The 13303-nt window shown below is 36.7% G+C and overlaps 1 protein-coding gene across 1 annotated transcript in view; it reads right to left on the reverse strand.

The window, feature by feature from the left end:
- Positions 1–332: 332 nt before the first annotated feature.
- LOC126100761 (phenoloxidase 2-like) overlaps positions 333–13303 on the reverse strand; it is a 66013-nt gene continuing 53042 nt past the window's right edge. The window contains exons 10-13 of the mRNA XM_049911382.1: positions 13037–13225; positions 12817–12952; positions 5793–6019; positions 333–566 (exon numbers count right to left, since the gene is read on the reverse strand). Of these exons, the coding sequence (XP_049767339.1) occupies positions 333–566; positions 5793–6019; positions 12817–12952; positions 13037–13225 (786 nt within the window). The remainder of the gene's footprint in view (positions 567–5792; positions 6020–12816; positions 12953–13036; positions 13226–13303) is intronic.

Here is a 13303-nt window from a genome sequence, read left to right on the forward strand (position 1 = left end):
TACTATTTATACGAACCAAGGCTGAAAAATACAATAAAATAATTTCATTACACAATTGTCACTTTTTTCATTTTGGCAGTAAACCTAATCAGTGGGAACAGAACAAAATCACTGATGTCAATTAAAAAACGAGAAAGAGATTTACAAAACTCCCTTTATAATTTAACAATACAACAGGAAATTATTATACAATATGCACAAATAATGAAATGAAAGCTTGAAGGAAGGAAACTAAAAATGTAACTATCTTATAATTTTTCACTGTTATGTCTCATATATAAGAAATGTTCCATCCTGCACATCTGTTGTGCTGGATAGACAATACATGATGATCATGTACAGTCCATTGGTTGCCCCTTGTGGTCAAGGGTAATTTCATGGTGTACTATGCGCACATCAATCAAGCCCATGTTTGGTGTCAGGAATTCACGTAATGTACTGGCATCTGCACGTGGCATACGATCAAAAGGATATCCCATGTTGCGACTGTCTGGATAGTTGCGATTCTGAATGCCACAGTAGCTATGAGCAGGTCGACAAGTATTATCTGATGGAGGTTGGTCAACCTGTGAACATTTTGTCCAGATAATGAACAATATGACTAAGCAAACAACATGCAATTAAACTGGCATCACTTCCATAAGTTTACAATGCATTTTTCAGTTTAATGAACAGTAAACAAAACAATAAAAATCTGTATCTGTAGATTCATTGAGTTGACTTACCAGTTTCATAACCAACATGAAGTTTTGAGGAACAAGGCAAAAATGTATTTTGTTTAGTCTATACAATATACCATGTCACTGAAAGAACCCACAGTTGAATCCATTAAAACAACACAAATAATATACTTAGGTGTTCTTTGAATTATGTATGAGATGCTGTAAGTATGCACACTTGCATGCATGCACACACACACACACACACACACACACACACACACACACACATATTTACTGTATCTCTTGGACCAGGTGTGTTTCCAGATAAGTGAAAATAATGTCATTGTTAGGTCCATGAACAAAGAGGAATTATGACAGACATTAATCATTCTCTACCAGTTGCAGAACATCTTTCTTCAAAATTTTTCCAGAGGCAATCTGCTTAGTAACTGTTGACTGTCTTTGCAAAAACAGAATTTCAGGCTAGTTATAGTTTGAACTTCAAATGGGTTTTTCACTGAATGTATGAGTTGTCAATCTATCAACTACATACTAAAAAAAATTAACATCATTTGACATTATGAACAGAACAACTGATAAATAATGGTTGTACACTAGTTGTATTCTTATGTAGATCTTTCCAATTGTATACAAATTAGAACATGTGATAAAAGAAAGTGTAATTCTGCTGTTTTCCAGGATCTCTCTCTCTCTCTCTCTCTCTCTCTCTCTCTCTCTCGCTCAGCCTCATCACTGTTTTTGCATGTTTTATTTCCTGATATCTGCCTTACCAACAACTCCATATCCTGTTTTTCCTCTGATTTATCAGCTGGTCTCTCTGACATTTCTAGTTTCTCAGGTTTTCAGATCTTCTGTCTAGATAGCATTTCATTATTACATTGTTAATTTTTGCTTGGCATAGCTGCTGTGATTATTTATCTAATTACTTGTCACAGCAGTCTGTGATTATTTATCTAATCCTTATTAAGCCCACTTCATCCTTTTTCTTTCAGACAGAGTAATTACATGTTCATAAATCTAAGGAGTTGTGTGACTGTTGCATGTGATGGTTAGTGCTGCTGTTTAATATGTAGATATTCATTATTATAAGTAGATTTTCATTATTTGATTTTAATTCCATTTCAGACAGTTTTGTACATAAAAACTTTGGATTATCAATCAATCATTCCTATAGAATAACCAGTTGCTCCTATCTTTTCTCAACTAAATGTCAATGGTTGATATGATAAATAAATACTTGCTGGCTACAGACAGCTGATTAAGTGTAATTTGCTTTATAAATAATTTTATGCACCATTTTCTTGTAGGGTGCAAAAGAGATAATGCATATAATTGAAAAAAAAAATCCACTCTGCTATGCATGTATCTGAAAAAAAAATCCACTCTGCTATCTTCTGTATCCTACCTGGTTCTGTAAGGAGCTCTATTTTATTCAGATATACTCCCCATCACCCTCCAACAGGTAGACAAAAACACATACACATGGACTTTCCACTCCTCTTAATCAGCACCTTTTGTTTTGCATTTTCAGGATGTAATAATTATATCCTAGTGTTAATATGATATCAGCAAACAGCACGAGCATCCAAAGTAAGGTTTCAGAATTCATCTCCATTACCAGGGCAGTAATATGTGCTTATTACTGTATAATATCAAACAGCTGCAATGTTTAAAGTAACTGGTGTATTGTACCAGACAAAAGACCTCAAGTTATGGAGAAAAGAAACTGTTTGTTTCGATGCTGAAAAAATTATAGGTCAAACAGTTGGTGGTAGCTAGGGTGTAGATATGCAAATAATAGGTTGCTATAAGAATAATGTGAAACAGGAATAAAAATTTGAACAATAAAAACCCCAGGTTGGAATATCAACAATGTAAGGAAAACATAGATTGCTACTTGTCATAATGATGACACATTACACTGCACACACACGCACACACACACACACACACACACACACACACACACACACACACACACACACACACAAGCACACCTCAGTCTGGTCCGACTGACAGATACGACTGCCACGTGCATATGTGTGTGTGTGTGTGTGTGTGTGTGTGTGTGTGTGTGTGTGTGTGTAAGTAGCAGTCTACTTCTTCCTTACATTAGGAATAAAAATTTGCTTTGTAGCACAACTAAGAAAAAAATTCTGTGATGAGGTCACAAGAGACAATAATTTCATGTGGCTCATTGGCCTGGTGCAAGTCTTCCAATTGGATGCCACGTTGGTGACTTGCCTGTCTCTAACCTTCCCCAGTTATCCAAACAGGAAAATGGAAACTACAGTTTAATGTGGAATCCGAACCATATGTCTTCTCTGGTAATTCCTCACATCATTTACATGTGAAACTAGGTTAAGACAAAGGCTGAAAAATCCAAGGTCTGACTGTGATTTGACCCTGTGACACCTTGGTTTCCAGAGAAGCACTTTACTGCTTGACCAACAGGCCCTGCAAGAGACAAGACCATACTATTATGGGAATTTGAAACATAATTCAGTACTATTGAACTACAAAGGGTATGATACTCCTTTGAGTGATGGGTGGCATCTTTGTGGCAGTGTAAGTGCTGATAGTTTGACATGATCTAGAATCGAGGCAGCAGTAAATAAACTGAAAAACAACAAGACAGCTATTTCAGTTACTTCAGTACAGACATGATCATAATACTTGGATAGTTTGGTTAATAATAGCTCTACAAAGGGCTCAACATCATGTGGAAATAAAATGTAATAATCAGCATCTGAATATAAGAAATAACCATCATACTGTTTAAACAGGATGATAGGAAGAAATGCACTAACTACAGAGGTATAACTTTTGCTATCACATGATCTACAAATCTATTAGTCAGTCACTTGAGAACAGAACAAGAAAATCTTCTGAATCTACACTTCAGTAAGAACAACATGGATTTAGACATTGCAAATAAACTATTAATCTCATTTTTACATAAAAATGCTTATTAGAAGTACCAGGAGAAAAGTAAAATACTCATGCCTGTCCTTCTGGACACCAAAAAGACATATGAGGCCTGTTCAAAAAGTATCTTACCTTATTTTTTACTGCCAAAACCAACAATAGTGTCAGGGCATGCATACTCTCTAAGTTTGTTGGCACAAATAGTGCACATGTCTGATTTGTTTCATGACTACAGAAACAACCAGTTGCTGGCTAGTCATTAACAAGTGAACATGTGTAAGTGGTAGTTATTGGATTTTGTGTTGTAGGCAAAATGACAGAAAAAGTGTGACAACATTACTGCATCAAATATTGTTTCAAGCCAGTTAATTCTAAAGTTGAAACAATCCTCAAGATTAGACAAGTGCTTAGGAATGAAGCAGTGGATACCACACAGGTAAAGGAGTGGTACAACCACTTCAAAGATGACTGCTCATCAATGAAGACTGAAGCATGTTTAGGCAGGTCCTCAACATCAGCAAGTGAGATTGTTATTGATTACGTAAGGATCCTGCTGATGCAGGATGGATAAATCACATTCAGAGAACATGCAGACAAGATTAAAATAAGTATTGGATCCATTCAATCCATTTGTAACAGAACCTCAGGAGAATCTCAGCAAAATTTGTGCCAAAGTTGCTAACATCAGAGCACAAGCAACTTTGTTAGAAGATCACACAGGACATACTTGATGCTGTGAACAGTAATCCCAATTCTCTTAACACAGTAATCATTGGTGATGAGTTCTGGGTGTATGGATGTGACTCAAAACAAAGTCCCACTCATCACAATGGAAGCATCCATCATCTCCAAGACCCAAAACAGTGAGGCAGATCCACAGCAGTGTTGAAGTCATGCTGACCATCTCTTTTGACTCAAATGGCATAGTCTATCATGACTACACCCCAGAAGCTACTAAAGGCAATAAGGAGTACTTCCAAGAGGTTGTGCACTGCCTTCATGGAGCAGTGCGATGCAAGTTCAAGAGCCCAGACTTGTGGGCAGAGGACAGTTGGCACCTTCACCACAATGTTGTATCCGCTCATCATTCTCAATTAATTCAAAGATTTTTTGGCCAAATACAACACAGCTGTGGTTTGTTAACTTCTGTGTTCCCCTGACCTACTACTGAGTAACTTTTGGCTTTTTCCCAAACTGAAAAAGATTATGATAAGGACCAGATTTCAAAATGGGGAAGATATTATACATAATACAACAGAGCAGCTGTGCACCACACCAAAAGAGGCTTTACAGTGATGCTTTCAGCAGTAGCAGCAGCATTGGGAGAGGAGTGAAGAAGCTGAAGGGAACTACTTTGAAGGTGATTATCGCCTAACAATTGTATCTGAATAAAGATTGATTTTATATAAGTCAGATACCTTTTGAACAGCCCTTGCACAGCATGTATTATGACAAATTGAGGAGCCAACACCTAATAATGTAAGTTTACACTTTGGATGCTATGATATGGCATGAAATACGAACTGAATTGCATGTTAAAATAGATTTCTGGCATGAAACATTTATGACAATGGGTCTCAAAATGATCAAACCACAAAACTGCAGGAATCAGCTTGGACTCAAATTTGTTAGTTGTTTATTGTCCATACATCATTTTACAGTGATATCAGACATATCAACTTAACAACACAATAAAGCATAATAAAAGGTTAACAAACATGCAGGTGTATAATTACTAACTGGTTTAGGCCTACTTAACTTCAAAATGAGTGTCATACTGTTTAGACAATGGAAAATCCAGGATGGAATAACAATATGCACCAAGTCTCACTGCTCAGAAGTGACAGTGGCCATGTGTATGTGTATGTGTTTCTACATCTGATTAGTCTTAGCTCTACACCTCATTCAACAGTTTACTTTTAAATGTGCCTGTCTGTTACTCAATGCCTCCTCTATGTGGTGAGTTGCAATATACACAAATTCAAATCATAACACTATTTCTTCACCTCTCATCACAAGTTACTGCTCACACTGTGCTCGTTGCCCACATTACTCTCATATACTTGTAGCTGAAATCAGGACCACAGTAATACCCCTACTAATTCTATGAGTGTTCCATTTTTAAATAAATGAAATCTGTAAACTATGCAGAAAGCAGCACAGACATTAGAGAGAACTCACCTTGTCTTGAGCACCATCAGACACCATCACAAAATACTCTGCTGGTAATCCATCTGCCTGCCCCTTTGGAATCAACATGTGTTGTGGCCAACCACAGCCACAGAATGTATATGAAGCCTCCTCAGGTTTATCTCCAACCCCTGTTAAATTCCTAAATGAACGCTGATATGGTATTGTTACAGATGACTCCGCTGAACTACGACGTATGATGTTTCGCCCACTGTTCACTGCAACAATAAGAATAGGGTGTCAGAATCTAGCATTGAACTTTTTTTTTAGATATAACAAATAATTTGTAGTATTACTGCTCACAAGTAAATTACTACATATGAACTGCCATTAAGTGACAGCATACAAAAGAGACTTTAACAAATTCCATAAATGTGAGCGAACATTAAAATTTTACATTAGATTTTTATTTTTCTTGGCAGCATATCTCTGAGAATGTTTATTTAATTTTTGTTTGTGGTCACATATATCAGAAATATTATTTATTTAATTTATTAACATATATCTACCACCTACTCTCTTGAAATGCAGTTGCAAGTCATAGACTTTCAAATGACATTTACAATCTAAAGGAACATATTCTTTTTGATCGCCATCTAGTAAATAAATTTAAAAACATATATTTCACTGTTGTAGCAAAGTACTAACACAAATAAAAATTCAAATATATATTATTTTAAATTATTTCTTACTTTACAGCTGCATAACAAGGAAAGCGAAACTTAAAGAAAGGACCTCATCTTATTTTCTTTGTACTACTCAGTGCATATAATTTTTACCTTATTGTGTATTGTGTTACATACAGGGCAAAAATTATTGAACTTTATTCATAATTTAAACATCACTAAAGATAATCAAATTTACGTTGTGACATGTTCGATATACCTGCCATCATTGATGATTTTGTGTTGCAGATGAATAGCAACATTCTGTGTGACCTGCTGAAGCATCAGAACATCAGTGCTGTTGATGACCTCCTGATTGGCTGTTTTCAACTCAGAAATAGTTTTGGGGTTATTGCTCTATACCTTGTCTTTAATGTAGCCCACAAAAAGAAATTGCATGCGTTTGGATTCCTAGAATATTGCGGTCATTTGAGGGTTGTTTTGGGGGAGGAGACCAGACAGTGAGTTCATCGGTCTCATCGGATTAGAGAAGGATGGGGAAGGAAGTCTGCCATGCTCTTTGAAATGAACCTTCCCAGCATTTGCCTGCAGCAATTTAGGGAAATCATGGAAAACCTAAATCAGGATGGCCGGACGCGGGACTGAACCGTCGTCCTCCCGAATGCGAGTCCTATGTGCTAACCACTGCACCACGCGGTCAATCGAGGCCAATGCCAGTGGCCTCTGGGTTCCCCAGAGCCAGAATGTGGTCCCCAAAGTGCTCCACTGGGACATCAAACACTCTCCTGCTTCAGTGGGGTTGAGCTCCATCTTGTGTGAACCACATCTTGTCGAAATCAAGGTCACTTTGGATAAAGGAGATGAAATCATCTTCCAAATCTTCATGTACCATCTGGTAGTCACTGTTCCATCAAGGAATATTGCACCAATGACTGGACATTGCACACCACACAGTCACCCATTGAGGATGGAGAGACTTCTCAACCACAAAGCGCTGATTCTCAGTCCCTCAAATGTGCAAATTTTACTTTCTTTCACATGCAAATGGCTGACAACAACAAGATGTGTGTGCATGTGCATACTAACTACCATCACACCCCACATCCAACTGTGCAGTTTGAATGTCCTAATGCAAACCGTTCAGAAGTTATGACGATTTGATTTCAAGTAATTCAACAATTATCACACTGTAAATCTGTAACAAAATGTTCCTCAATACAAGTAGAGAGAGAAATAACACAAACTGTATTTCTGACATTAACACTTAGATTAACTTAAGTATTAACTGGGTACTGAGAATTTAAAATACCTCTAAACAAAAAATAACTTCAAAAACAATTTCTGTTTAATGGCTTTGGCAAATTCATGTTTCAGACAGTTTTATTACAGTTGTGTACTGTATTTGCCAAAAAGGCAGTCTTCTGTCTGTTAGATGTTGATGGTGGAACTGCTGTGGTACAATGCTTAACTGTGATACAACTTATTTTAAAGACTCAAATGGACTTCTGCACTTCCCTCTTTAGTGTGTCTTCTTTTTGTTCTTTGTTACTGCCCATTGTTATGTCTTTGGATTCATTTCCGTTGGCACAATGCTTGTTGAAATTTTTTGGCAGTCCTGCCATTTATTCATCCACATATGTTACATAAATATCGTAATGAAGGAATGTGGAACAAGTCAAGAAGAATGTGGTTTTTGCAATGTGTAGATGGAGTCAGTCCAAACAAATACTACTCAAAATGCATGTAATGTGATATCCAATATAAACAGAATCTGTCGAATTCTTTCCTGTTTCAATCAGAATTTTTTTAAGGTGGAATTTTATGCACCAATTCAACAGAGTAATTCGAAATCAGTATAATGCAGTATTTAGTTTAGCTGTATATATTAACAGGAGCAGAAAAATGCAAAGAATAAATAGTCCAGCAGTGACTTAGTAGTGTTGCTGCATGACGGTAATAGAGAGAGGACTTGGTGTAGGTGAGCACACAGAATTAGGCAAGGGAGCCATAGCCAAAATATGTTTCCTGCTCTTTCAATGTCTGCCGTTATTGGTTAACCACACACAAGTCACATAGTCACAACACTAGTGCAGCTCAGTACAGGTATTACTCACAAACAAATATGCAAAAACACCTTGAACAAGCCCTTGCTTGTGTACTGGCTGTGCACTCACTTACTGTTTGCTGCATTCATGCAGCAGAGCTCTCAGTTGTTGATCGAGTACTGGTTGTTATTGTTCTGCTGCTTTGTTAATATATATTGCTAAACTGAATACTACTGTTAGTTAGGTATGTAAAAATCCACTTGTGTGTTTGTGGTGGTGGTGGTGGTGGTGGTGGGGATATTTTTGGAATGAGGAATAAGTCAGTGTTTCCAGGGGACAATGGACATCACTTGACACACATCATCAGCAGTAACTACTTGGTTAACTTGAGCTACATGTAGTTGAAACAAAACTGCAGATATCTAGATACACATCAAAGAAATATGCCCGGAGACTCTTAGGAGAAATGTCTGGAATATACGTGTGTACATTAGCAGAAAGAAGTTCCTTGAAAAAAGCCGCTGGCTGGAGTGGCCGAGTGGTTCTAGGCACTACAGTCTGGAACTGCGCGATTTCCAGTTTGCTGCATGAGGTCTACCTGCAAACTTTTATGGATTTTTCCACCATTCTGAATCTTAGACAGGAACGTACAATTTACATGGATTTCTTTAATATTTCTATTTAATATTTGTCAGGCATTCTTAAATTCACTCTTATTAATAACTACAAATATTATTACGAAGTAACTATATTAGCACGTGGTATAAAAATCTGATGGAAACTGCAGAAGCCTCCTTAAAGTATTCAGTTATTAACTTTATACAATATTCTTACCGTAGAGCAAATTCTCATTTTTACTTTATCTGCACTGCCCCAGAACCATATGCCATATGACAGTATAGAGACAATGTACGCAAAATGTGCTAGTGCCACCTCACATTGTTATCCTTCTGGAAGCCAAGGAATTTCACATACACAGTTACATAATGTGTGTGCCCACTGATCTCTACTCCTGGTCCTGACAGTCATTTTTATCTGTATGGAATTGACTAACATGAGTTTCTTTGAGATTAAGGGTTAAGTTGCTTGTTGTGAACCATGTGTACATTTACTGGATCATTTTCCTGGCTTTGCGTGGTCTGGATTTGTTTAGATTGTCTGTCTGTACACTTGCATCAGCAGCAAACACTATGGTTTTTGAAGAGTCATCCAATGTCTACAGTAAACCAAGTATGCAGATCTAGAACAAGTGTGAGCCAAGTACCAAACCTTGCTGGAAATCATATTTAATATCCCCCACTTCAAATTTAGTTTTATTCTTTTCATATCATTTACGGGTATTAATGTGTCCCTCTTGCTTTCTGTTATTAAGGTATGATTACATTCATGCAAGAGGAATGCCATTAGTGCCTTAACATTTTAGTTTCACAACCAGAATTTTCTGATCTACACAACTGAAGACATTGGCGAGAGATCACAGAAAATGGTAACAGGCAACAGTTTCTTGTTTGGTTCTACCTGAACTAAGTATGTGATATTATACATTGCTCTCTCAGCAGAGAAGTCTTTATATAAGCTGAACTGAGCTGTTGGCAAAAGATTATTGACAGAAAGGCTATTATTATGGGCTTCCTTCTTAAAATTTTTTGATATCATGAGAAGCAGAGAGGCAGGCCTATAGTTAGAAGTCATTAGCTTACCTCCACTTCAATAACTGAGTGGACCTGCTATCCACTGCAACCTTTCAGGAAATACATATTGACTTATCAACTGCTTGCAAAGATAACTCAAGGTGGAAGGTGGCAAGGATGGAGGCTATAGTAAGCACAAATTTTAGTATTTTGATTGAAATACCATACTGGTCAGAAGTGTTACTGCTTTTCAGTCATGTAATAATGTTTATGATCTGTTAACTGCTTAATTTGACTAAAATTGTGTCTGTTGGTGAAACATGCGGTCCCTGAATAAGGAAATCTAATGGATATGCTTCTGATGTGCTGTGTGTGTGCCCTTATGTTTCCAGCACTGTATAGAAGAATTAATTGAATTTCACTGCCAAAGACTTGAATATAATATCAACTTTCTTGCTGCTACTGTCATCAGTGAGTTGAATATAATTTGCCTTACTGAGTGTATTCATATCATGCCTTCGCTTTGCCCTTGAAATTTTAGAGTTTTGGTACACAGTGCATGGTTTTTATTTTTTTGACTATGTGATGGACAATTTTGTAAAAATGCTTATCGTTCACCTTTAAATCCTGATTACAGTTAGTCCTCTGTAATTGTACTAGATCCACTGAAATGAAGCCAGAATTCATAATAGTGTATGATTATTTTAGGAGATAATTAAATTTCTTACCACCTGTGAGCTCCTGGTAAACTTCTTGCCATTGTTCATCCAGTAAATTGTTTTTGAATGATGTCTCTATGTGAGCAATTATAACTCTGTGAAACTGAAATTTTTCGTTCTTAACTACACCTACTGATGAGAATGCATTCTACTGCCATTTGATTATCATGATCTGATACACTGCTAACTTTGGGCTCACATCTATTTCATTAATAAGACTTGTATTTAGAAATAAATTATCAATTGCTGTTGAACTATATGTTTTTACTCTTGTTAGGAAAGTTATTGCAGGGAAGAAGCCAATTTTGGACATCACTGTCCTTCATCAGCATTATCCAAGGTGATTTCAGTATTGAAATGTCCATATACTAATACTTCCCAATTATTTCTACTAAGTCTTACTAGTTCTTTCTTTAACTGCTCAGTGCTGGTTAAATATATAATCAGTTATTTGCCTGCAGTTGTTGACTTATTTTATTCATAGATGCTTTTTCCTTTTGTTATTCTTCAGTACCCAAAGAACAATTGCCAAACTAGTCCAGATACAGATTTTCTACACAGTTTCTTCTCATCTCTGCCACTCCCATGGCTCATGCCTCTGTGGATGACCTATGCAGAAGACCATCTCCTACTACAGGCGAGATACAGGCATTTCCTATGCTATCACAAGTAGTCCCACATATGAAACGATCTGCATCATGTACTTGTTGGGCTACAATTACCATGCAGCATTCTCCATGATTATTTCCATTAAGCAACTGCCCATCCACATGACTGGCCTCTGTCCAACTAAACCACTCAGCTGCTACACAAGCTGGCATGACAGCATTCACCATCTCAACAGCTGATTCACTGTCCATGATATATGGGTCCTTTGATTACACCTTCACGTTTTTCTCTCCTGTAATTTCCATGCCTTATGCCTTTCCTCGTCTGTCTGACAGTGTTCTCCCATTTCCCCTTCATGTTTCTCAATCTTTCTTCCTCACAGGTTAGTGACCACTGTGAACAGTCTATTTCCCCCCTAATTCTGTCTCTTGGCCTTCCACTATTTCATGTGTGTGGAGAGAGAGAGAGATAGAGAGAATACTAATCTTAGATAAGAGTGAAAGCTGGTATGTTTTCCTCAGTTTTTGTGTGAACCTTTGCACAATTTATTATTCAACTGCAGGATACTGTTTACATATTTTTATTTTCAGATTATTATTTCCATGCTGGAATTTTTATTATTGTAATTTACTAAAAATTAAATGATGGTATTGTCACACTGTTCAAGAAAGCAGCTTATATGAGACAAGTATAATTAGAATGGATTCTTTAGTACTCAACCACTTTCTTTTCAACATAGAATTCAAAAGTATGGAATCAAGAGTCTAATAAAGAACATTATGCTAGCCATGACCAGTACTAAGAATCATGATGTAAATAACAGCAGAGTTGTCAAAGGCTACGTATTTAATTACATATTTAAAAATAAAGATGATATGACTTACCAAATGACAACCAATGGTTGCTTCATCAGGAAAGAGGGAAGGAGAGGGAAAGACGAAAGGATGTGGATTTTAAGGGAGAGGGTATGGAGTCATTCCAATCCCGGGAGTGGAAAGACTTACCTTAGGGGGAAAAAAGGACAGGTATACACTCGCACACACACACACATATCCATCCGCATATACACAGCCACAAGCAAGCTTCCTTAAAACCCACATTCTTTCGTCTTTCCCCCTCTTTCCTGATGAAGCAAACGTTGGTTGCGAAAGCTTGAATTTTGTGTGTATGTTTTTGTTTGTTTGTGTGTCTATCAACCTGCCAGCACTTTCGTTTGGTAAGTCACATCATCTTTGTTTTTAGATATATTTTTCCCACGTGGAATGTTTCCCTCTATTATATTCGTATCATTAATTACATATATTTACATATTTATATATTAGTTACATATATTTACATATTTACATATATTAATTACATATATTTCCATAATATTATAGACTTACATTGCACAGCAAACTTGTCAATTTCAACAAAAAGGTCCTTCTGATCTTCAAAGAGCATTGAAAGACCACGTTCATCAAATTTAGGTGCCATGAAAATTCTAACAGTTCCCAGTCGTGGAGCACCATTATTTTCAATCTAAAAAAAATAATAGTTATTGTTTGAACCAAATGATTACATACTAACCCTGAAATAAATAGAGGACAAGCCACTAACACTTACCAAAATTCTAGTGACAAATGGTAAATGCTGCAGATGAGTAAAACGAACAAACACTGATCCTCGTGGTGCAAAATCAATTCCTCTTGAGGTATCCACATCACTGCATTGCCAGAATGTGAATAATGTGTTCCTTTCTGACTCTTTTGCTATGACTTCTACACCTGTTACACGAACTTTGTCGAAGCCAAGCTACATTTGGGAAGAGACAGAAAGTGTAATTCTGTTAGTCAAATTATGTCCCACAAAGCTTACATCAACAATTTTTTG

The sequence above is a fragment of the Schistocerca cancellata genome, chromosome 9, assembly GCF_023864275.1.
Source record: "Schistocerca cancellata isolate TAMUIC-IGC-003103 chromosome 9, iqSchCanc2.1, whole genome shotgun sequence".
NCBI lineage: Eukaryota > Metazoa > Arthropoda > Insecta > Orthoptera > Acrididae > Schistocerca > Schistocerca cancellata.